The sequence below is a fragment of the Carcharhinus amblyrhynchos genome, chromosome 3, assembly GCF_965287045.1.
Source record: "Carcharhinus amblyrhynchos chromosome 3, sCarAmb.v2.hapA, whole genome shotgun sequence".
Lineage (NCBI taxonomy): Eukaryota > Metazoa > Chordata > Chondrichthyes > Carcharhiniformes > Carcharhinidae > Carcharhinus > Carcharhinus amblyrhynchos.
The window spans coordinates 58,760,248-58,785,927 of NC_137326.1; the positions used below are offsets into that span (position 1 = coordinate 58,760,248).

A 25,680-nucleotide genomic window follows, 5' to 3' on the forward strand; every position below is an offset into this window, starting at 1 on the left:
CCTCACTCACCCTGAAACCATAAAATCCCGCCCAACTTTAACAGAGTTTTCCATGGTCCGCCCCTCCCACTCTGATTCCTGTGGCAGGTGGGCTGGTAAAATTCCAGCCTATGCCTTTACTGTAATGTGGTGACTGGAAAACTCCAGCTGGGCTTAACCAGCTTTTATACAGCATTGCATCCCTGCTTTTGTATCCAACACATCATACAATAAAGAAAAACATTTCATACGCCTTCTTTACCAACTTAGCTATCTGTCCTGCCACCATCAAGGACCTGTGGACATGTATTCCAAGTTGTCTAACTTCCCTACCCCTCTCACTATCCTCCGATTTAATGAGTATTCCCTTGCTTTGTTTGCCCTCCCAAAATGTACACACTTACACTTCTTTGGATCAAATTCTTTTGCCACTTTTCCACGCACTCAACCAAACCATTCATATAATTTTGGAGTCCACAGCTATCCTCTTAACTATCAACTACATGGTCGAATTTTGTGTCAACTACACATTTTTCAATCGTGCGTCCTATTTTTAAGTCCAAATAATTAATATATATCACAAGCATCAGGAGACCCAACACTGAGCCCGATGGAATGTCAGGGAAAAGGCATTCCATTCACTAACGTATCCATTAATCGTTATCCTTGTTTCCTGTCACTGAGCTAATTTTGGATCCAGCCTGCCACCTTCCCTAAGCAATTTACCATGTGGCACCTTGTCAAATGCCTTATTAAAATCCATGTATACCACATTCACTGTACTACCCTCATCAATCCTTCTTCTTACTTCCTCAAAAAATTAAATTCAGTTAGTAACACAAAAGGGGGCAGCACGGTAGCACAGTGGTTAGCACTGCTGCTTCACAGCTCCAGGGACCTGGGTTTGATTCCTGGCTCAGGCCACTGTCTGTGTGGAGTTTGCACATTCTCCTCGTGTCTGCGTGGGTTTCCTCCGGGTGCTCCGGTTTCCTCCCACAGTCCAAAGATGTGTGGGTTAGGTTGCTTGGCCATGCTAAAATTACCCCTTAGTGTACTAGATGCTTAGGTTAGAAGATTAGCGGGTAAAATATGTAGGGATATGGGGCTAGGGATTGTGGTTGGTGCAGACCCGATGGGCCGAAGGGCCTCTTTCTGCACTGTAGGGTTCTATGATTCTAAGACTTTCCCTTAACAAAACCATGCTCATTCTCCCTGATTGATCTGTGCCTTTCTAAGTGACAGCTTATCCTAGTTCTCAGAACTGATGCTATTTATTTCCCCACCACCAAAGTCAGATTGACTGGCATAGAATTATTTTGCCCATACCTCATACCTTTTTTAAACAATGGTCAACATCGCATACCTTCAATTCTCTTGTACCGTATCTATATCTAGCAATTTAAAAAATAATCCTCAAAGCATCCACTATATCCTCTCTGGCTTCGTTTAACAGCCTGGCATACAACCCATCTGGCCCTGGTAATTTATTCTGCCTTCAAGAATATCAGTCTCTTTAGAACTTCATTTCTCATTATGCTTACTGTATCTAATACTTCACACTGCTCCTCATTAACTAGAAGGTCTTTATCATCCCTCTTCTTTGTGAAGGCAGAGACAAATTACTCTTATAAGAACTCTGCTATCATCTTCTTCATCAATGCATAAGTTACCGTGTACATCCCTCATAGGCCCTTAATTATCCTTTTGTTCTTCATGTGCTAATAACATCTATGGCTGGTAAAATCAAGGAAAATCCAATATTCATTCATATTCACTTTGTTTTCCTGATTTAATTTTTTACATCACCCCTGTATTTTCTATATTCCTCTAGGCTTTCTAACATACTCATTTTTTTGTGGCTGTCATAAGCTTTCTTTTTCTGCTTTATCTTACTGTTTTATCTTATTATCTTTTGCTCTTTTATCTTCCTCTCACTATCTGGAAGTCCTTAATACATGCCTAGTAGTTGTCTAACTCTTTTTTATTTCTGAGCTCAACCCATATGGCCTCATTTGATGCTACATTTAATGTTTCTTCCCTCCTCACAGCAGTATTGATCCTTTGACTAATAATGCTTCACCCCCACCTTTTTAGCCCCCTCTCTATCCTGTCTGAACAGTCCACGTCCTGGGCATTGAGTTGCCAATTTTGTCCCTCTTTAAAGTCAAGTTTGCATTATAGCCATGATATCATGTTGCCATGCGTCCATCTGCACCTTCAGCTCATTGGTTTTGTTTGCTATACTCCTTGCATTTAAATATATACATTTTAACATTGCCAAATTCCTGTATTGTGCACTTTTTAACCTTTGCTTCTTGTCTTTCAGAGTTGATTGCTTATTTTCTGTTTCATGCTCCCTGAACAAAAGTTGTCCAGTCTGAATCTGTCCTCAGGTTCCCACTGCCAATCCAGTTTAAATGTGGATATGCCGGCGTTGGACTTGGGTAAACACCAGGTTTAAGTCCAACCGATTTATTTGATAGTAGACTCACTAGCTTTCGGGGTTAGTCCCTTCGTCAGGTGAAGGGACTAAGGGACCTGACGAAGGGACTAACCCTGAAAGCTAATGAGTCTACTATCAAATAAATCGGTTGGACTTAAACCTGGTGTTGTCAGACTTTTTACTGTGAATCCAGTTTAAACCCTCCCCAACAACACAATGTATACATATATGTGTAATGCAGCATCAGTAACATAAATTGAACATATATAGTATTTGTACATATCTACATGGTATGTATCCTAAACAAAATTGGAATATGCACAATCCAATAGTGAATGGAATGTTACCAAAGAATCACAGTATCAGGATCTAACTGCAAACTGGTATGTTTCTCTCCAGAGAAACAGGCAGGTTTCTCTCCAGGTCTTCTGACACTTTGTCAAAAAATGCAAGGGGATGTGTTTCAAACATCATTTTGATGGGCAGGGTCTAACGATACATCCATGGAGGTAATCCCCCCCTTCCCCCACACTATCAATGCCAGTATCTCCCTCTCCTCCCCATTCCCCATAATCACCCTCCCCCCTTCCATCATCGTTGACATCTCCCTTTCCCCGCAAATGGCACCAACATTTCCTCCCGTATTCAGTGAAAGTAAAGTTAAAGTGTATTAGTCACAGGTAGGCTTGTATTAACACTGCAATGAAGTTACTGTGAAAATCCCCTAGTTGCCACACCCTGGTGCCTGTTCAGGTACACCGAGGGAGAATTTAGTATGGCCAGTGCACCTAATTGGCACGTCTTGCAGACTGTGGGAGGAAACCGGAGCATTCGGAGGAAACCCATACAGACACGGGGAGAATGTGCAGACTCCACACAGTCAGTGATCCAAGCCAGGAATCGAACCCAGGTCCCTGGCACTGTGAGACAGTGTGAGAAACGCAGCTCACAGTCAAACAATTTAGTCGAGTCAAGTTCCGAAGGAGCAAGATATTTTATTTAACGTTCTTGTAAGACCGGGTGTCCAATAAAATAGGCACACCTTACATCAAGTTTAAGCAGGGGTTTTATACTATTTTTACAAGCATATTGATCAATTACACAATACGTTGTTCTCCCCTAATTGGTGGTCCCTATCCCATTTATGTGTTGTCATTCCCCTATTGGCTCAAGGTGCCCCAATCCACAGCCTGTGCTGTATGTTGGCTCATGTCCCAAGCCCCTCTACTCCCCTCTAACCATATTTTCCTGTTATTGCAAGAGTGCATATTGTAGGGTTGATTCAATATCCTTACTTGATTAGTTCTCATGGGAACTCATCCGTCTTATCAAGAACTGTTAACAAGTCCAGTTCAGACCAGCTGTATTCAGTCTTCCGCTAACTTAATCACTGATGTTCTGACTATCTTAGTGGCCTTCATCCTCCTGTAGTTAGAAAATTTGTTCAGCTGCAGGAACCACACATCTTGCTTACCATTTGTTTCACAGTCCGGGCCCCCATACATTCCTACAGGAGGTGGTGTACGTGCCTTCCTGCCCACCGCACATCTAGCGTTGTCCCTACACAATAGGCAGTTTCTTCACTGTCCTTAACTATTGTTCTGTCTAGCCTCAGCAACTTTCATACCCTGTATTAGTGATTAAAACCACAGTTGTTCCCATAATGTGGGTTGGCAATATGCCGAATCGTAGGTTTTTGTCCTGCTTAGTTTGTTCTCATGAGATAACATTCATTCCCCCTCATCCTTGCCCCATCCTGTGTTGTTTAAACTATGTCTGTTTGCTGTTGTATAGTTACAAGATCCTAGTTCTATTTCCTCAGTCATAATTTTATGTTTACCACATTTTATATTCATCTCTAACAGACAGCAGTGTTAGTAGTGCATGCTCTCTCTCTCCCTCTCTCTGTCCTCTCCTTCCCCTCTCCACAACTGCACATACATGAGCCCCTCCCCCCACAATGGGGCTCCCACACTAGGGTCTGCTCCTGACACTGCCCCTTAGCACAGTTTGCCACTGCCAGGTCTTGCACATTACATAAAATTTCTTTCTCTGCTATTTCAGTAAAGTATTAGCTCATCTAAAACAAATATTAAAGTAACAGAGACATGTCGTATTAGCATGTTGAACATATGTCACAACATGATTTCTAGGCTATAGTTTTTGCTTGTCATTCATTTCACCAATAGTTTGGGCTGTTCAAGTTCAAAGTTTGTTATTCAGAAGGGACATTGGTCCCTTATAAATGAGCTGAAATCTATTGTATTCTGAAGTTGGGCCGAGTGATTGTAGATTGGTCTTTGCAAAATTATAAAATGCTGGGGAGAAAGCATTGCACGGTCCCTTCAAAAGGGTGGTGCTTAGAGAGTTAAGAAAATGCAAGTACGTAGAGAGCTCCAAACTGAAACATTTGTATCGAAAGGCCAAGTAGCAGTTTTACCAAGACAACAGGCTTTTGAATTATTTGAATTTAGCCAATCAATTTGAATCAGGCACTTTGAATCTAAGGACCTATTAAATTTAAGTCTGGTGGATTTGACAAACTAGGACCAATCTTATTGTGGGAAATATTGATGTGTCATCACAGGAATAAAAGAAGGGGGGGTAGTGGGACAAGAAGAGACCAATCGCTACTTGTTCAATTTGCCCTGCTTTTTGTGGACAGCACTTAACAAGCAATTTTCCACATTGTCTGTTAGATGCCAGTTTTGTAGCTGTATTGGAACAGTTAGATTAGAGTACATCTAGTTCCAGAGCACAAGTCTTCAGTACAGCTGTCAAGATGTCAGGGCCCATATCTTTTGTTACATTCAGTGTTTTCACCTGTTTCTTGAGTGAATCTAAATGTCTCAAGCCTGGCATCTGTGATAGTAGAGACCTCAGGGGGAGGCAGAATTGGATCACCTGGTACTTCTGGCTGAAGATGGTTGCAAATTTTTCAGCCTTGTCTTTTACACTGATATGCTAAGCTCTGCCATTGTTCAGTACAGGAATATTTAAGGAGCCTCCTCCTTTGTTAGTTGTTTAGTTGTCCACCACTACTCATGCCTGGATGTGGCAGGACTACAGAACTTTTGGTAGCAGGATTATTAAGCTCTGTCTATAGAACTCTGTTCTCATTGTTTAGTGTGTATGCAGTCCTATGTTGGATCTTCAGAAAGTTGGCAGCTCTTTTTAATTAGGTATGCCTGGTACAGCTCCTGACATGTTCTCTCCTCATTGAATCAGAATTGGTCTACCGGCTTGATGATTATGTTAGAATGAGGGATATGCCAGGCCATGAGGCTACAGATTGTAGTGAAATACGATTTTGCAGTTGATGATGACTGACAGCACTTCATAGATACTCACTTTTAAACTCTTAGATCTGTTTTTAATCTATCCCATTTGACAAGATTTCGTCTCCACAAGGATTGTGCAGAGGTCACTCCTAAAATACTGGCATGGTCAGGTAACAGGTAGACATAACAAGTAGATTGTGAGGCTGAGGTGAAATAGGTTTTCTCTTTGTTTTCATTTACCACTGGCCTAGCCTAGCAGATAATTTCTTTAGGACTTGGCCTGCTTGATCAGTAGTGATGTTACCAAACTACTGTTGGTTGTGGGCATTGCTACCCTCAATGCTCCTTCCAAATGGTGTTCAAAATGAATACTGAATCATCAGTTGAAGAAAAATAGTAAGCAGCAGAAGGTTTCCTTGATTATACTTGACCTGATAGCATGATACTTTCTGTGGTTTAGGATCAATGTTTAGGACTCCCAGGGCCACTATCAAGGCCAATCCCTCCTGAGTATATGTCACTGTACTTCTACCCCTACTTCTACCAGATGTGTGCTGCTGGTAAGACAGGGCATATCTTGGATATTACTGGAGGAATCTGGGACTTTGATTGTAAAGTATATTGGTCTGGGTATTGGTCACCTAGTCTGTAGGACAACTTTCCAAATGGCACAGAACCCAGATGTTAGAATGGAGGACTTTGTAGTTTCTGGTGCCTAGGTCAATATCGAGTTGTCCCAAGTTTTGATTTATAGCAGCCTTGTGCAACTGAGTGACAATTTCTGAGGGTGGTAAAGAGCCAACTCCATTGCTGGGGATCCGGGGTGAACACATGTAGGTCAGACTTTCCTTTCTTGAGAACTTTATTGAACCAGGTAGCTTTTTAACGAAAATCCAGAAGCTCCATGATCATCATTACTAGTTTTTTATTTCAGATTTATTAATAGAATTTACATTCTTCCAGCTACCATGTTGAAATTTGTACTCATGCATGCTGAAACATTAGCCTCAGCCTTTGCATCAATTATTGAGGAACATTATCATTCTGCTACACTTCACTCTGACCAGTTTAATTTAGCATTCATGCACTCATCTTGCAAGCTTGCTTATATTTGGTGTGGTGCTCTATATTCTTAACTGTACCCATCATTACCCTCAGCACCTTACCCCCAAAATTTTGTATCATCTAATTTCAATGCTATTTCTCCAATTTCTATATATGGTGAATAAGGGCAACTGCACAAAGATCCCTGCAAGATACTACATCTTATATTCTGCCAGTCTGTGAAACTGCCCCTATATGTTATCCCCTACTTTCAATTTTATAACTATTTTGCAATCTATTCGCTTATCTGATACCTGATGTCACTAAATTTTACCCTATGTCACATGTTCAAAGACCTTCTGAAAAGGTCATGCGAATCATACCACATCCACTTCATTGCCTTGTTGACTGTTTCTGTTACTTTTGCAAATAATTCAGTAAGACTGGATAAAAATAGCCTCCCTTTTATAAATTTGTGCTGCTATATTTACATGTTCTCAATGTCTAGGTATATTGTTCTCTGATCTGTTAGCAAAGATTCTAGTTTCCTACCACTGATATTTAACCATCTGGCCAAAAATTCCTCGATTAGTTTGATCTCCCCTTTTAAAATTTGCTATTCTTTGTCCTCTAACAATATTTCTTTCACTATTGAATTGTTAAAAATGAATATTAGCACTTTGCTGATCTGTTAATCTCAATGAAATAAAAAAAGGCAACTTTTAAATAATTAGTTCATTATTTGTCAGAGATACACATTCCTTAAGGAATAAAGAACCTCATGGGAGAAGTGCTTCAGTGGTAGCCACGAAGATAAATTAAAGATAGTATTAGATTAAAGGAAGAGGTTTATAATGTTGCCACGAAGTATAGCATGTCTCAGAATTAGAAGGATTTTAGAATTCAGCAAAAGATGACTAAGAAATTCATAAAAAAGGGAAGGTATGAGTACATAAGAACATAAGAAATAGGAGCAGGAGTAGGCCATCTAGCCCTTCGAGCCTGCCCCGCCATTCAATAAGATCATGGCTGATCTGTCGTGTCTCAGTTCCACTTTCCCGCCCTCTCCCCATAACCCTTAACCCCCTCGCTTATCAAAAACCCATCAACCCGCGTCTTAAAAATATTTAGCGAGGCAGCCTCCACCACTTCAACGGGCAGAGAATTCCAGAGATTCACCACCCTTTGAGTGAAGAAATTCCTCCTCAACTCCATTCTAAACCGCCCCCCCTTTATCTTGAGTCTGTGCCCCCTAGTCCTACTGTCCTTTCTGAGCAGGAAGAGTCTCTCCACCTCTATCCTACCCATCCTATTCATCATCTTATATGTCTCAATGAGATCTCCCCTCATTCTTCTAAACTCTAACGCGTACAAGCCTAGTTTATTCAGCCTCTCCTCATAGCTCAACCCCCTCAACTCCGGCATCAGCCTAGTAAACCTCCTCTGCACTCCCTCCAAGGCCAAAATATCCTTGCATAAGTGCGGCGACCAAAACTGCACACAGTACTCCAGCTGCGGCCTCACCAGTGCCCTATACAGCTGCAGCAAGACCTCCCTACTTTTATATTCAATCCCCCTCGCTATGAAGGCCAGCATCCCATTAGCCTTCCTGACCACCTGCTGCACCTGCAGGCTGGGTTTTTGTGACTCATGCACAAGGACCCCGAGGTCCCTCTGCACCGTCGCTGCTGCAGTTTTTTGCCACGTAAGTAATAGTCCTTCCTACCATTATTCCTACCAAAGTGGACCACCTCGCACTTGCCAACATTAAATTCCATTTGTCAGTTCCTGGCCCATTCGCCCATCCTATCTAGATCCTTCTGCAGACTCTCCACACCCTCTGCGCAATTTGCCGTTCCACCAATCTTGGTGTCATCAGCAAATTTCGACACCATACACTTGGTTCCCTCCTCCAGATCATCTATATAAATGGTAAATAGCTGAGGCCCCAGCACCGACCCCTGGGGCACTCCACTAGTCACCAACCGCCAATCCGAATTGACCCCCACTCTCTGCCTCCTATTTGACAGCCAATCCTCTATCCACGCTAACACCCTACCCCCAACTCCATGCCCCCTTACCTTCTGCAATAACCTCTTGTGAGGTACCTTGTCAAACGCCTTCTGAAAATCAAGAAAGACCACATCCACCGGCTCTCCTCTATCCACCGCCCTAGACACATCCTCATAGAACTCCAATAAATTTGTCAGACACAGTGTAATAACAATAGGTATGTAAAAGGAAGAGATTAACAAGGTAAATGTGGACTGATCAGTGACAGAAACAAGAGAAATTATATGAGGGAACAAGGAAATTTCAAAAACATTAAATGAAAATATTGTATTCGTGGCAGAAGGCACATTACTGCACCAAAGCTAACACCAAGTTCTGGAACATAAATATGCATGGTCAAATGCTGAAATCCAGAAACTGCTGTAAGTGATTTGATACTTCTCCAAAGGGTGTGCGTTTGCGACATAGTGAAACTGCAATCAATTAGGTATCAACAAATGGACAAGAACTTTGATCATCTTAGTCTCACTGTAGAAGCGTTGAGAAAGTTACATCCTGTTGAATGAATCTAAGTTGTTAATAATGTGCTCATTTCATAATTATTAACAAATTATTAGGTTCTGTTAGAGTCATTTTATATTTGTTGAATCTTAAATTTCTCCATTATGACAAGACATTTCACATCTTTAAATACATTTTTTGAAGTCTGTTTGTAATATTTTAGCTTCCACCTTAATCCTATTGCAATGTCTTAATCATTTAGTTCATTATTTATAAAATTTAGTTTTTACTTCCTCATTTGCTGTCTGTAAGAAGACTTCAGTGCTTCTGTCTACTTGATGATATCCCTGTTGCTGGACATCTGGACACCCCCTTGACTTGACAGCTAGTTCAAGTTGATGTTTGGAAAGACAAAGCCTGAGGCATAGAGGTCACTAGCTATTTGTTAAGTTTTTCTTGATGATCAGTGATGAGAGCCATTGTTTTCCCACTGACAAAAATTCCAGCCCAATAAGCTTGAGTAATGAAAAGCAGAAAATGTAAGCAGTTATAGAGATGCAGAGAAAAGATGGGCCAAGACCTTGAAAAGACTTTTAGATGAAGAGAAGATTTTTTCAAAGTTCCTGCTGATTGGAAGATAGCAAATGTCAACCCCTTTTTTAAGAAAGGAGGGAGAGAGAAAATGGGGAACTACAGAACTGTAAACCTCACATTAGTAATAGGGAAAATGTTGGAACCTGTTAAAAAGGATGTGCTAAGTGGACATTTATACAATAGTGATTTGATTGGGCATAGACGACATGGATTTGAGTGAGGAATCATGTTTAATTAACCTATTTTGGAGGATGACACTACCAGAACTGATAATGGGGAGTTGGTGGATGTAGTGTATTTGGATTTTCAGAACGCTTTTGATAAAGTCCTCTACAGGAAGTTAGTTAGCAAAATTAAAGCACATGGGATAGGAGGTAATATACTGGCATGGATTAAAGATTGATTCAGAGGCTGAAAACAGAGTAGGAATAAACAGGTCATTCTCATATAAAATAAAAGCAAAATACTGCAGACGCTGGAATCTGAAACAAAAACAGAAAATGCTAGTAAACCTCAGCAGGTCTGACAGCACCTGAGAGAGAATAGAGCCAATGTTTCCTGATTCTGGTCTTATACCCTGGCAGCCAGCCTGTCAATAAAAACTAAAGAATTAAATCTTCTGCTGTTAATGACCTCCATGTCTCTAGGAATCTAACCCCCATTATCGCACCCCCCCATGCAATTCCCACCTCTTCATAAGTGTCAAGGCCAAAATGTTAATTGGAATCGCCCTTCAAGAACAGCAAATGCCTATATTGTCAAAATCAACGGTGTGCTGATAAAATTAACTTTGTATTCCAGTGTTCTTTCCAATGTGCATTTGAAGTGTATTTTCAATGCTTTGTTGAATAGTAATGAGCTTTTCCTGTTGTTTAGGCTTTATTTAGACCTGTAGCCATGATGGTCCCTGACTACGCCATGATTGCTGAGATTTCTCTGTACTCCTTTGGGTTTAGCAATGCCAAAGTCCTTGCAAAGAAAATCACTACAACTTTCAAACTATCCTCTGAGCAACTCAGTTCACAGGTAAATTAGTAGATTAAGACTAACAATACTACTTTTACAGTTCATTAATTAAGCGCCCCTTTGTATTGAATTGAGCTGGGTATATTGGATTACGTAAAGAAAGGTTATGTTTTTGTTTCCCAAAACAAATACTAAACAACAAGACAAAGTGATATGAAAGGAATGTAAATATGTTATTAGGCCACCTGCATTCGGTGCCATCATGACAAAAGCGGGAAGTCTTGTGGCTCAGTTGATAGCATCCCAGCCTCTAAACTAGAAGTTCCAGGTTCAAATCCCATTTCAGGATTTGATGGCCATTAGCAAAGATCTGCTATATGAAGATACCCCAGTAACATGCATTTGTTTACTGCGTGTCCATCATATTTCATAGATGGAAAGTTGTTGGATCTATAACCCTTTTGTTACAAGACACATCTGTTGCATTCACAAAAGTTGCCCTATTAAGGAAACAGCTGCTGGGAAGCACCATTCTGGCTCTTAACCCTGTGGCTTTCCCTCATGCAGAGCACCATGCTGCCTGTCCTGAGAACAGCACAAACAGCTCTTGTTTGAAGTTGGTTTAATAGGGTGCATGAAGTTGGTTTAATAGGGTGTAAGCACAACATCCAAGAGATAGCCAAGATGGTATTGTTTGTTCCTGCTCTCCTATTTGATCCCTCCCCACATTAAGCAACTGAGAACAGTGAGAAATCTGTATCCTCCCACCGTCCCAGGAGAACCCTCCTGTTTAAAGTACTTTTCATGTTTTCCACTTATTTTAATGAACACACTGTGTAATTTTTGAAATACAAACAGAACATTCTGGAAACGTCAGGGGTCAGGCAGTATATGTTAAATGAGAAACAGAGTTAATGGGTTAGATCTTATGCTCCCCCCACAGGCACATTACAAAGTGGGGATGGCGTGTAAAATCCTCTGGAAGACCTTCTTGCCATATACCTACCCACGCCTGACCTGTATGAAATTTTACAGGAGCGGAGCAAGCATGGGTAGCTACCCACCTTTGGGCACGGTGGGGCCATTAAGTGGCCAAGTAATGGCTATTTAAGAGCCTCACCTCACCACTGCCAGCATTTACTCATGGCAAGAAGAGGCCCACATCATGCGGGAGTCATGCAGCTTTAGCTGTGCCAATTGGTGTTGGGTGGGGGGGAGGTGTATCTTGTTTCTGGGTCCACTGAGCCCATCAGAAGTACCACCTATCAAAGGTCAGTCAACACTTAACCCTCCTTGCTGCTTCTTAAAGCCAGCTCCCTCAACCGCCTCAGCGTGGACCCAGAGTACTTGCTGGGCCTGCAGTTTTAGCCGTTGCAAACTCTCCCATTGGAGCTGATTGGGCTTCACAGCTGCTAGCCAAACCAATTAGGCAACATAATATACAAACAAAATACTGTTGATGCTAGAAAATCTCAGCAGGACTGACAGCATCTATGGAGACAGAATAGAGTTAACATTTCAGTTTGGATGACCATTCGTCAGAGCTAATTGGCCAACAGCTGTCTAAAATGGGACTTCTTCACGAAAGGGTGGAAATCTCATCCTAAAGCCTCGTAAATGCTTCTCCCAGCATTCATTTGCTGCAGGGCAGTTGTCAGGATCGTGGAGATGTTATCTAGCCCAGTGTTTCAAATCAGTGACTTTTCAGTACGAAGCAGCGTCAGCATTTTTTTTGTTCCTGATAGGTTTAATTCACCTGCATTATGTGTCACTGTCCACTAACTTAAGGGATTGGGCTGGGAATGATTTCAAAGGGCTGCTTTAGTTGTGATTGAGCTTAAGGTAATGCATAGTATTTCTGAGGGATTCAAAGAATGACATGGCAAATACTGCAATGTTCCACTGCCTTCATGCACAATGTGTGATGTCAAGCTTAATGATTAACAAAGGCTTATAGTGATTATTAATGAGTGTTTCCACTACAGGATCATTATGACTTTGGAATGAGAGCTGTAAAAACTGTGATCTCAGCTGCAGGAAACCTGAAGAGGGAAAATCCCAATATGGATGAGGTACTGACTCAGTTCTGGTCATAAAATTATTTAGTCCTTCATCAATTTTTTAATAGCTAGAAATATATTATAAGTAGAATAATAATTATCTAAAGTGTATTATACAATGAATAATAGGTATCCAGAATATATTATGAAGAATAAGAGAGTCGGAGAGTAGTTCATGTTAAGTTGTCACAGTGTATTGAAAGAACTAGGAACATAGAATATCAGATAACTGAGAGTATATTGGATGCAATGGAAAATATTACATATAAAATAAAAAAGCCAAGTGTTGTACTGAATTTAGAAAGGAGTGAATTGAGAATAGGATAATAGTTAGCAAGGGGTATATTGAATATCACAGAAAATAAATTACAAATGGAAAACAGAGTTTATGGAATTTGAATTAATAGGTGGCCAGAGATTACATCTCTAGGATATGATCAGTAGAATTTATTGCTTCTAAAGAAAAATAAATAGCTGGAAGTGTATTGAAAAGTAAACAAAAAAACTGAAAGTGCATTGAACATAGCAAAGTGGGAATGGATTGCATTGAAAATATTGTTTTAGATGGTTCAATTGGTATTCCTATCTCTAAGTCAGAAGATTGTACATTCTACAGAATCTATGCTTGCACTTCAGTGTAACATGGAGAGAGTTGGCCATTTACTCTGCTGGATGTGTTTGATTTGCTGAGTGACCCTTTCAGAACATCTGATTTGAGGAAGGCTCAGGCACAAGGCCCACTTTTTCTTGAAGTAACATTGAAAATGGGCATCTGTGGCATGAGCAGTGGTAATTGAGTAAGTGGGAGGGGACTGAGAAAACTGCATTAGGTCAATAGCTAAATTGAGAATCGTTCTTAGTTGTCAATATTATTGACAATAACATTGTTAAGATTTATTTACATTTAAATTACATTGTTAAACAGATAATGTGTATGTCTTCACTGAGGTTATTCATGAAGGTTTGCCTTCTCAACCTGGCCCCTCGCCTGAGATGCTGTGATCCTCATGTTAAAATCAGGCTTGGAAAGCCTAGAAGGCAACCTCAAATGGCAGATTGCTAAACGTGAACAGTTGGTGCGCATTTGTACACATTAGTCCACAGCTATGAAATGTAATCCCTTTGTGAAGGAAGGATTTTTGGCAGTAAGTGTTGTTGCCTCAGCTTGGGTGCAATATCTTTTCAGTGGTCATTTGGCCACTGCTCTGGGCTGTGAGGCTGATAGTCCTCTGATATTCTGTCTCCTCTATTCAGCCTAGCAAAAGTAGACTCAGTCAGGGCTACTGTTATCCTTTGAGGATTGTGCTCTGTGGTCAGTTCTCAGCTCCTGGCAATGTCTAGCACTAATACAAAAGTGGGAGGTCTTGTAGCTCAATTGATAGCATCCCAGCCTCTGAGCTAGAAGTTCCAGGTTTAAATCCCATTTCAGGATTTGATAGCCATTAGCAAAGATGTGCCATATGAAGATACCCCAGTAACATGCATTTGTTGGATGGCACAGTGCCACACTGGTTAGCACTGCTGCCTCACAGCGCCAGGGACCTGAGTTCAATTCCCAGCTTGGGTCACTCTTTCAGTGGAGTTTGCACTTTCTCCCTGTGTCTGCATGTGTTTCCTCTGGGTGCTCCAGTTTCCTCCCACAGTCCAAAGATGTGTGGGTTAGGTGGATTGGCATGCTAAATTGTCCCTTGATGTCAGGGGGACTAGCTAGGGTAAATACATGGGGTTATGGGAATAGGGCCTGGGTGGATTGTGGTTGGTGTTGACTCGATGGGTCAAATGGCCTCTTTCCAAACTGTAGAATTCTCTGATTCTCTGCAAAGATGAATAATACTTAAGTACAGAGTTTGCTACCAGCCCTATTAGAGCATATATATATGATGATAGTGTCACATGAGCAACACAGACATAGCGCAGTGTTGTTTCCAAAAATTATTTGGGCTGTGGATTCCTGACCCTCAATTGAAAATCCCAGCCACTTTGTCTGAAAAGAATACGTAGAAATTAGCACATTAGTTAGTTACTTCTAAGAACTGACTTTAGAACAGGGTGGCATTTCTCTGCTTGTATGCTAATGCAAATAAGAACTTCCTTTTCTTCCCTGCAACTTTATGCACTCCTATGTCCATCAAAAGGACAGATATTTACTTGCAGATTTGTAGGAAGTAAGTCAATTTTTGGCAGTCAACATTTTAGGCATTGTATTGCATAGGAGTCAAAATTGAGGTGTTTGGCATTAAATCACAAAGACCAAGATAAAATAAACATTCCTTCTGTTGCCACATATGTAATACTAGAAAACAATGTTGAATGACATGTTGAACTTGACAGTTCCTGCCTGCCTTTAGCTGCCGGATTTCTTGCGCATTGGAATATGCAGCCATTAAATCCAAGTGACTGCTAAATTCACTGCAACTCACCAAGCTATTGAAGGGGGCAATAGCACCTTCCACATAGAAAGAAAGCATAACAGATGTATGAGAACCCCTCCAAGGCACACACACACACCAACCTGATTTGGAATTATATCAATGTTCCTTCACTGGATCAGAATCCTGGAGCTCCCTTCCTAACTGTGTTGTGACTGTACCAGTGTACTCTACAACATATGTACTGCAATGGTTCAAGAAGTAGGATCACGGAGTGCATGGACTTGGGGGTAAGGTGTTAGTGTGGATAGAGGATTGGTTGTCTTAATAGGGAGCAGAGAGTTGGAATCAATGGGTGCTGTTCTGGTTGGCAGTTGTGACGAGTGGAGTGCCGCAGGGATCGGTGCTGGGGCCTCAACTGTTTACCATTTACATAGATGATCTGGAGAGGGGGCTAAGTGTAGGGTAACGAAATTGCGTGGAAGGTGCGGAAAGTCTGCAGAGAGATCTGGATAGGCTGAGTGAGTGGGCGAGGACCTGGCAGATGGAGTATAATGTTAGCAAGTGTGAGGTTATCCACTTTGGTAGCAATAATAGTAGGAGGGATTATTATTTAAAGGGCGAAAAGCTGCAGCATGCTACAGTGCAGAGGGACCTGGGAGTCCTTGTGCACGAATCGCAAAAACCCAGTCTGCAGGTGTAGCAGGTGATCGAGAAGGCAAATGGAATGTTGGCCTTTATAGTGAGGGGGATAGAATATAAAAGCAAGGTGGTCTTGCTGCAACTGTACAGGGCACTGGTGAGGCTGCAGCTGGAGTACTGTGTGCAGTTTTGGTCACTGCACTTGCGAAAGGATATATTGGCCTTGGAGGGAGTGCAGAGAGGTTCACTAGGCTGATACCGGAGATGAGGACAGAGTGAATAGACTGGGTTTGTACTCGTTGGAGTTTAGAAGGCTGAGAGGGGATCTTATAGAGACATATAAGATAATGAAGGGGATAGATAGGGTAGAGGTAGTGAGATTCTTCCTGCTTCGAAAGGATAGCAGAACTTGAGGGCACAGCCTCAAAATAAGGGGGGGGGGATGCAGTTTAGATCAGAGTTGAGGAGGAACTTCTTCACTCAAAGGGTGGTGAGTCTCTGGAATTCTCTGCCCATTGAAGTGGTGGAAGCTACCTCACTGAATATATTTAAGTCACGGATAGATAGGTTTCTGATAGACAAGGGAATTAAGGGTTATGAGGAGAAAGCGGGAAAGTGGGACTGATCCACTTCAGATCAGCCATGATCTTGTTGAATGGCAGGGCAGGCTTGAAGGGCTAGATGGCCTACTCCTGCTCCTATTTCTTATGTTCTTATCACCATCACCAAGGACATTTAGAAAAGAGCAATAAATGCTGCCCTAACCACTGACATCTTGTAACTAAATAACTTTAAAAAAACAAATTTGAGGCACACAGCCTTATTAACATACTAAAATTACTGACCTGCCCCCCCAACCAATTGTAGTTAAATTAGAAATGGTCATGTTCATAAAGATTTGTGGTCATATTTCCTATAAGGTCATAATGTGCTTAATTTAACACCCACCATCCTACAAAGTTAAAGTTCTCTCTCAGCTCCCACCTATTCCCCTGGAGCTGTTTATAAGATGTCAGGGACAGCCCCCAGGCTTTACTATCGCTTATAATTTTATTCCTGTGGGATTTTGTGGTTTTTGATGAGCCCCTCGCTGCTAAATGTGGTTTAGAAATGAATACAGTGGTACATGAACCTACATATAAGTGGATTCACTGGAGGACCCTTGCAACAATGAAGCCCCATTAGACTCAAAACATAGCAACTATATACAAGTTCCATCAATGAACATGAAAATATGATGTCCCATAGAAATAAACTGTAGTTAGAGGTAATACAATGTAAAAAAACAATCTACAGATCTTTGATTCTCAACCTGACTTCTTTAAAATAAAACTTGTATTTCAGGAGCTGATATGTTTGAGAGCGATTCGTGATGTAAATGTGCCCAAGTTCCTACAAGATGATCTCAAACTCTTTAATGGCATAGTGTCTGATCTCTTCCCCAAGATCAAGGAAGAAGCTATCGACTATGGCATTCTGGACGCATCCATTCGAAAAACGTGTGCTAAGAAAAATCTTAAAGATGTTGATGGTCAGTTACTTTTCACATTACAAAAGTCTTTTAATAAGTGGGGATCAAAAGAAAAATGTGAATGTTTGAAATGCTTAACATATACAATGATTTCATTGATTTAAAGTAAAAAGCAAAATATAATTTTGTAATTAACAATCTTGGAGTCAATTTTACTTGCTCTCTCCTCTGAATCACCCAAGTTGCACCATTTGTGTTGCCCATGTTTTCCAAGTTTTACCATGGGTACAGCTAGACTTGCACCTGTATGAGATGCAGTTAGAGTTGGTGGCAAATTAATGAGGCAAGAAGTGACATTCCTAATTGTCTGCCTCACTTCATAGGAGTAACATGGCGTCTCTACACATGAAACATGATACTGCAATTTGCACCTGACCCCTGCCAACCAAGGACTCTGAGGTTCCTCAGAATAATGAGAAAGCTGAGGCCTAGGGCTCTTTCATTTTCAATCAACCTCCACATTCCTCCCAGAATATATAAAGACAATCAATACCTTCTGGGCCAATCTCCATTGGGAGCAGAAAGCCCAAAGCCCTGAGATGCCTACGGTTTCTCCTGCCTTTCCACAATTAGCCCTGCCAAGAAACCCAAGGGATGTACTTATCACAATCTTGATCTACATAAGTACAGGAACGTCAATCTGTTTTGCACTGTGCTACATTTTATTTTCTACTGTCTTCCATTGACCATAAGTCCATTTCAAACTGCTATTACAGATCAATTTTTAAAGTTTATCCAGGGGGTGTGGGTGTTGCTGGCTAGGCCAGTCCATCCCTAATTGCCCTTCAGAAAGTGGTGGTGAAATGCCTACTTGAACTACTGCAGTCCATGTGGTATAGATACACCTACTCAGAAGGAAAAAACAGTAAAATGGGGAAGTAAGATTATGAATCTGAACTTGTCTTATATGCTTTAAAATGCTCTGTGCGATTGGTATCAGTTATAATCGAGTTGACTCAGTTTCTGGCACACAACTGAGGTCGCTCTGATGGATGAGACACCCATTCATCACTTTCAACCTCATTCTATCACGATTCAGCCCACTGGGCTCTTACCTTGCTCCAATTCGGCAGCCTGTTTGTGACCTGAGGACCTCCCTCCTTGGCTACCTTCGAGCTCCAGAGCCCCCAACTTTTGGCTGCTGAGCATCACAGGGTTTGGTATCCACCGCCAATGGCAGCTCACTCATGGTCGTTGTGGTTTTGTTTCTCCTGGAAGTAAGTGCAGAGCTTCATTGAATACTCAACCCTTCACATCCAACGCCATTCCGTGCTGTCCCCCAACTCAGATCACCCCTGAGAGATTAGAGAACGTCACTACCTCTTTGGGCACCCAGGACTTCAGATCCTTTCTCTAGCTTTAAGACATACTGGCATATGAATGCTCTTGGACTTCCTGAAACCTACCAGCTTGACTGCAGCAATGTATGGGCACCCTTCCTCTGTTCCCATACTGGACAGTGCCCACTCAGAACTCACCCTTGTCAAGCGGGAGATTGAGGAACAGATATGTAGGCAGATTTTGGCAAAGTGTAAAAGTAACAGGGTTGTTGTGGTGGGAGACATTTTTATTTTCCCTATATTGACTGGGACTCACTTAGTGCTGGGGCGTGGATGGGGCAGAGTTTGTAAGGAGCATCCAGGAGGGCTTCCTGAAACAGTATGTAGATATTCCAACTAGGGAAGGGGCCATACTGGACCTGGTATTGGGAAATGAGCCCAGCCAAGTGGTCGATGTTTCAGTAGGGGAGCAGTTTGGAAACAATGACTACAATTCAGTAAGCTTTAAGGTATTGATGGATAAAGACAAGTGTAGTCCTCAAGTTAAGGTGCTAAATTGGGGGAAGGCTAATTAAAACAATAATAGGTAAGAACCGAATAATGAAGACTGGGGACAGATGTTTGAGGGCAAATCAACATCTAGCATGTAGGACGCTTTCAAGTGTAAGTTGATAGGGATTCAGAACCGGCATATTCCTGTAAGGATGAAGGATAAGTATGGTAAGTTTTGGGAACCTTGATTAACGAGAGACATTGTAAGCCTTGTCAGAGAAAAAGGAAGCATTTGTCAAAGCCAGGAGGCTGGGAATACATGAACCAAGTGTGGAATATAAGGAAAGTAGAAAGAAACTTAAGCAAGGAGTAAAAAGGGCTAAGAGGGGTCATGAAAAAGCATTGGCCAGCAGGATTAAGGAAACTCCTGAGGCTTTTTATACATATATAAAGAGCAAGAGGGTAGCCACTGAGAGGAATGGCCCATTCAAAGACCAGGGAGGGAATCTATGCATGGAGCCAGAGGAAATGGGCAAGGTATTAAATGAGTACTTTGTGTCAGTGTTCACCAAAGAGAAGGAATTGGTGGATGATGAGTCTGGGAAAGGATTTGTACATAATTGAGTCATTTTGAGATCAAAAAGGAGGAGGTATAGGGGTTCTTGAGAAACATTAAGATAGACAAGTCCCCAGATCCTGATGTGATATACCCCAGAATACTGAGAAAGGTAAGGGAGGAAATTGCTGGGGCCTTGAGAGAAATCTTTGCATCCTCACTGGCTACAGGGGAGGTCCCAGAGGATTGGAGAATAGCCAATATTGTTGCATTGTTTCAGAAGGGTAGCAAGAATAATCCAGGTAATTACAGGGCGTTGAGCCTTACATCAGTGGTAGGGAAATTATTGGAGAAGATTCTTCGAGACAGGATTTATTCCCACTTAGAAATAAGTGGATGTATTAGTGAGAGGCAGCATGGTTTTGTGAAGGGGAGGTCGTGTCTCACAAACTTGATTGAGTTTTTTCTGGAAGTGACGAAGATGATTGATGAGGGTAGGGCAGTAGATGTTGTCTATATGGACTTCAGTAAGGCCATTGACAAGGTCCCTAATGGCAGACTGGTGCAGAAGGTGAAGTTGTATGGGATCAGAGGTGAGCTGGCAAAGTGGATACAAAGCTGGCTCAGTCAAAGAAGACAGAGCAGTGGAAGGGTGCGTTTCTGAATGGAGAGCTGTGACAAGTGGCCTTCCTCCGGGATCAGCGCTGGGACCTTTGCTGTTTGTAATATATATAAGTGATTTGGAGGAAAATGTAACTGGATTGATTATAAGTTTGTGGATGACACGAAGATTGGTGGATTTGCAGATAGCGATGAGGACCATCAGAGGATACAGTAGGATATCGATCAGCTGGAGACTTGGACGGAGAGATAGCAGATGGAGTTTAATCTGGACAAATGTGAGGGAATGCATTTTGAAAGGTCTAATACAGATAGGAAATATACAGTAAATGGCAGAACCCTTAAGAGTATTGATAGGCAAAGGGACCTGGGTATATAGGTACACAGGTCAGTGGAAGTGGCAATGCAGTTGGAGAAGGTAGACAAGAAGGCATACGGCATGCTTGCCTTCATCGGTCGGAGTATTGAGTTTAAAAATTGGCAAGTCATGTTGCAGCTTTATAGAACCTTAGTTAGACTGCACTTGGAATATAGTGTTCAATTCTGGTCGCCACACTACAAGAAGGATGTGGAGGCTTTGGAGAGGGTACAGAAAAGATTTACCAGGATGTTGCCTGGTATGGGGAGCATTAGCTATGAGGAGAGGTTGGAGAAACTTGGTTTGTTCTCAGTGGAACGACAGAGATTGAGGGGAGACCCGATAGAAGTCTACAAGATTATAAGAGGCATGGACAGAGTGGATAGTCAGAAGCTTTTTCCCAGAGTGAAAGAGTCAATTACTAGAGGGCATAGGTTTAAGGTGCGAGGAGCAAGGTTTAAAGGAGGCAAATTTTTTACACAGCGAGTAGTGGGTGCCTGGAAGTCGTTGCCGGGGTAGATAGTGGAAATGACTTTTAAGAGCCACCTTGACAAATACATGAATAGGATGGGAATAGAAGGATATGGTCCCCAGAACGTTAGGGGGTTTTAGTTAAATCGGGCAGCATGGTCGGTGCAGGCTTGGAGGGCCAAAGGGCCTGTTCCTGTGCTGTAATTTTCTTTGTTCTTTTCTTCTTTGTTCACAGGAGCTCATTGAACCTTTTCCAGAATTGGATTCAGGTATGCTGGACCAGGTTAAGCCTGCTGATCTCGGTCCAGGTATCCTGGTGAGATGAGTAGTCTCCTTCTTCCATTCTTTGGCACCTGGATATCCTTCCCTCCTGGTCTTGACCAGGGCCGCCAGAGTTTCCATCCTGCCTGCTACATCTGCTTGCATTGACCATTCTGCAACTACGAATGTAACATGACCTTTAAACTTTTCAGCAGGCTCTATTGGCCACAGAGCCCATCATGCACTCACCCGCTCTGACCTTACTGACAAAATATGGTCATTAATTACACAATATTACAAGTTTCAATTGATCTCGGAGAGGACTGGGATTTGCAGCCCTCCGGTTCCATCTGATGAGCACACATGTCATGTGTGAAATGCTTCCCTATGCCACCATTTTCAAGATGAGAAATCCAATAGATCTTTTATATTGCAAAATAGAATGTTATTAAAAAAATGGAATTGAAAAACAAATTCAAAATCTTATTTCTCATTAGAAGCAAAAACCAATAAATTATTGTTCATAATATTAGTTTGTAAATAAGGGGGAGAAATAGTTTGCAAATGGTGCTACACATATATTGATTTTTAGTGGGTCACCACTACCTATGCAGCTTTCTTCAGTGATATCAATGAGAAACCTCTGGGTGTCATGCAGTTAGCAGTCTATGGCACTGACTAATTCCAGAGAATAAATATAAGTCTGCATACACTACGTGAACAAATTTTTTCCCCCATATCTGTTAATATGACTATTCTATTTTGCTATTAAATGGAAGGTTTAAAATAATGAATTAAATCCTGTAAACGTAAACCAATATCAGTAACAATTGTTTGTGGGATATAGGGCCTGATTTTATCAAGTTGCGCCCGTCTTCGGGCGTGAGGCAAGTAGTGCAATCCACGCCCACCTCCGCGCCAGTTCCCTCTTTACCCAAGGCACGAAAATGGACGCGATCAGGACTATGCCCAAAACAAGCGCGATGGCCGTTTGAATGTACTTAAATTGAATTAATGGGCTGCACGCCCAACTTTACCAGCACTTCCCCCTTTACTATCATGTTCGCCAATCCCGAATTGGCGCGAAATGGATACGCTCTATAAAAGTCCTATTCCGGCACTCCACTGTGAGGAGGTAAGTGCAAAGCGTCCGATGGCTCTCTGCTGTTCACGGGTGTCCTTTCATTATGGCCATTTTCTTTCTTGGGTTGGTGGGGGCTCTGCAAGTTGTGGGGGTGCACTGTTTCTCAGCAGGGTCTCCGATGTCCGATTTTCGGCACGGGGTTGCGGGGGTGAGTACAGGAGAAGGAAGGAGCAGAGCAGTTGCATGCACACATGTCATTTGAACAGATGTCAGACACCATGTGCTGCTGACATCTCTGCCTCTGAAAGGAGACAATGCAACACCTGTGCAACCTGTTACAGGACCTGGCACCTTATGGTGGGCGGGGAGGGGAGGCACCCACTCTTGGTGGCTGTCAAATTGATGGACACTCAGAACTTTTATGCAACTGGCTCCTTCCAGACCCCGAGCGGAGAAGTCTATGGCATCTCCCAGTCAACTGTGCACATCTGTGCCAAGGAGGTTACAGAAGCCATATATGCCTGGGCTGGGCAGTACATCAAATTTAACCTGGAGCACACCCGTCAGGAAGCCCAGACTGCAGAGTTCACAGCCATTGTGGGGATGCCTAACATACAGGGGGCCATCGACTGTACCTACGTCGCCCTCAAGGCCCCCCTACAGAATCCGCAAAGATTCATCGACAGGAAGGAACAATCCCTGAATGTTCAACTAGTGTGTGAGCACAATATGAACACTATGCATGTCTGCGCAGGACACCCAGGGTGTGTGCATGACAGCTTCATTGTCAAGAGCTCGGACATCCCAGAGGCATTTGAGGAGGAGCCCAGGCTGTGGGCGTGGCACGTGAGTGATATGGGTTACCCGCTTCAGACATGGCTGATGACACCTGTGCGGAGGCTTGTGTCTGAGGCAGAGACCTGCTGTAATGAGGCCCACGTAGCCACCCTACGACAGAGGAGAGGTGCATTGACTCTTCAAAATGCGATTCCGATGCCTGAACCCAGCTGGTGGGGCCCTCCAAAACAGCCCTGTGATCTCTTCCTGCATAGTCATCGTGTTCTGTGCCTTGTACAGTCTGGCTCTACAGGGAGATGACATACTGGAGGAGGAGGAGGAAGAAGAAGAGGAAGAACATGCTGAGGAACACCACCCAGGCGCTGGAGGATGGGCAGCTCAAATGACACATGCGAGGGCAGCAATGAAGACCCTCATCACCAGGCTGTTTGCTAGGGACTTGCGTCTGTGGGTTCCATTCTCTCACCCCACAAAATTCCTTCTTTCTCTTGCAACATTGTCACACCAAAGTGGTTGGCCTGGGTACACTGTATTAGTAAGTTTTTTGGCAGGCAGGATGGTGATGATGACTCACTGGGCACCATTATGATGATGCTGTGGTGCAAACTAGGCTGATTCCTACCTGAGCTCCACATGCACGCTGGCCCCCCGGGCCCACATCTCTATAGTGGGTAACAGATTTGAAACCCCCATACAGGGCCATGAGATGGGTGGGGTGGGGAACAGGAGGGAATCACTCACGGGGTCTGGGAACAAATGGCTGCCTTTTCTCAGTGAAGCAGCATTGAGGGGCCTCCCTAGCTTTCATCAACATGAAGCATCCCTCCATCAATCGTCAATGGAAGGGGATTCCTATTTGAGACAAATTAGTCACAGGTGGGTGGTGAAAAAACATTTAATTGCAATAAAGGTGTTTAAATAAAACATTCTAACATAAAAACTTGTTATCAGAAAATGTAAATGTGCTTAAATATCTTTTTAACTAGGGCAGCCCTTCACCCGCACCATCTCAGTGCAACTACAACTTCCTAACCTTACATGGCCTACCCTACATCTCAGTGGCTCCCCAAATGTACATTGGAGGTGGAGGGAGCCAGCTGCCTACCTTGCTCCTTGCTCGTGATGTGTGGCAGGTGTCCTCTGGAGGCCCTGGACTTGAAAGGCCTTAGCCTGCTTCCTGGTGCCTGGGATGTTTCCATGACACTCACTTCATTCTGCTGTCCCTGAGATGCCCCTTTGTCAGGAAGGGAGGAGTCAGAAGGTGTAGCCACAGACAGTCTCCTGACTGGAAGGCCCTGGCTCCTCCCTTGGGGTTCCCGTGGGTCCCTGTGTCACTCCATGGGGTGGTGGTGCTTCTGCAATGAGCTCCAGAAGCTCTGGCATCACCTGGCACTGCCAGTCCTGGAGAACCACCTGCGTCCTATCCATGGTGGTCGAGCCCTCTGCAAAGGCCACTTGAGCCGGGGCCACTTATCAATGGCTGCAGCAAGTGCTCTCTGAGACTGGGCCACGCTCCGCCATCCTTCAGGGGCTGCTACTGTAGCCCGCCATGTCTCAGCGCTGTCCCATTAGTTCTCCTGCAAGCTCTCAAACCTCTCAGTCATGAGCACAGAACCTCGAGAATCCTATTCAGTCCCTCAGCTGTGGTCCGCTTTAACTCAGCTGCAGTTTCTCTGGGATTCTGCTGTGGCCAGCTATGACTTGGCCATCACTTAGAGCCTACCACTCACAGTGAGGATCCCCTGCCCCAGGCAGATGCCACCCTTGCTGTGTTGGCCTGGGAAGCACGCAGGACAGGCAATAGCTGATCTGCCTGAAAGCTTTGGGACTCCTCCCAATCGCCTTGCAGTTGGTCCAGTGTGGCCATCAGCCCCTCTTGCATTCCCAGGCTTTGTTACTACACCTCCAGCAGCTGAGGGAGAAGTGACCTTAGAGGACCAGCATGTAGCCTGTGGGCCAGCTGAGTCTTCTCCTCCAGCAGGCTGCTGCATGCCAGAGGCCTTGGACGTTCTCTCCTCCACCTGATGTACATTATCAGATCTGTCATGTTCACCAGAAAGTGACCCAGAAGCCTCACAATAACTGGATCCATTGACGTCATTATCTGAGATGGTGAGGTGGAAGCTGATGGCAAAACGGTACCACTCTCGGAGGTCCCTTCACCTATATCCTCCGAGGTCTGCCTGAGCTGTCTGGAGCAGGATGGGCAGGAGTTGCAGTACGGGCCTGGAGTCCAGAAGGCCCCGGGATGTCCGGGTGTGTCCCTACAGCACAGGATACAAGGTGAAGTGCAAGGGAGGGAGAGGAATCTGGGATGCAAAGCACGTATTTCTTCA

The 25,680-nt window shown here is 43.1% G+C and overlaps 1 protein-coding gene across 1 annotated transcript in view; it reads left to right on the forward strand.

Moving 5' to 3' along the window:
- dnah1 (dynein, axonemal, heavy chain 1) overlaps positions 1-25,680 on the forward strand; it is a 537,372-nt gene that overhangs the window by 271,609 nt on the left and 240,083 nt on the right. The window contains exons 33-35 of the mRNA XM_080184401.1: positions 10,732-10,881; positions 12,807-12,893; positions 17,237-17,423. Coding sequence (XP_080040527.1) covers positions 10,732-10,881; positions 12,807-12,893; positions 17,237-17,423 — 424 coding nt within the window. The remainder of the gene's footprint in view (positions 1-10,731; positions 10,882-12,806; positions 12,894-17,236; positions 17,424-25,680) is intronic.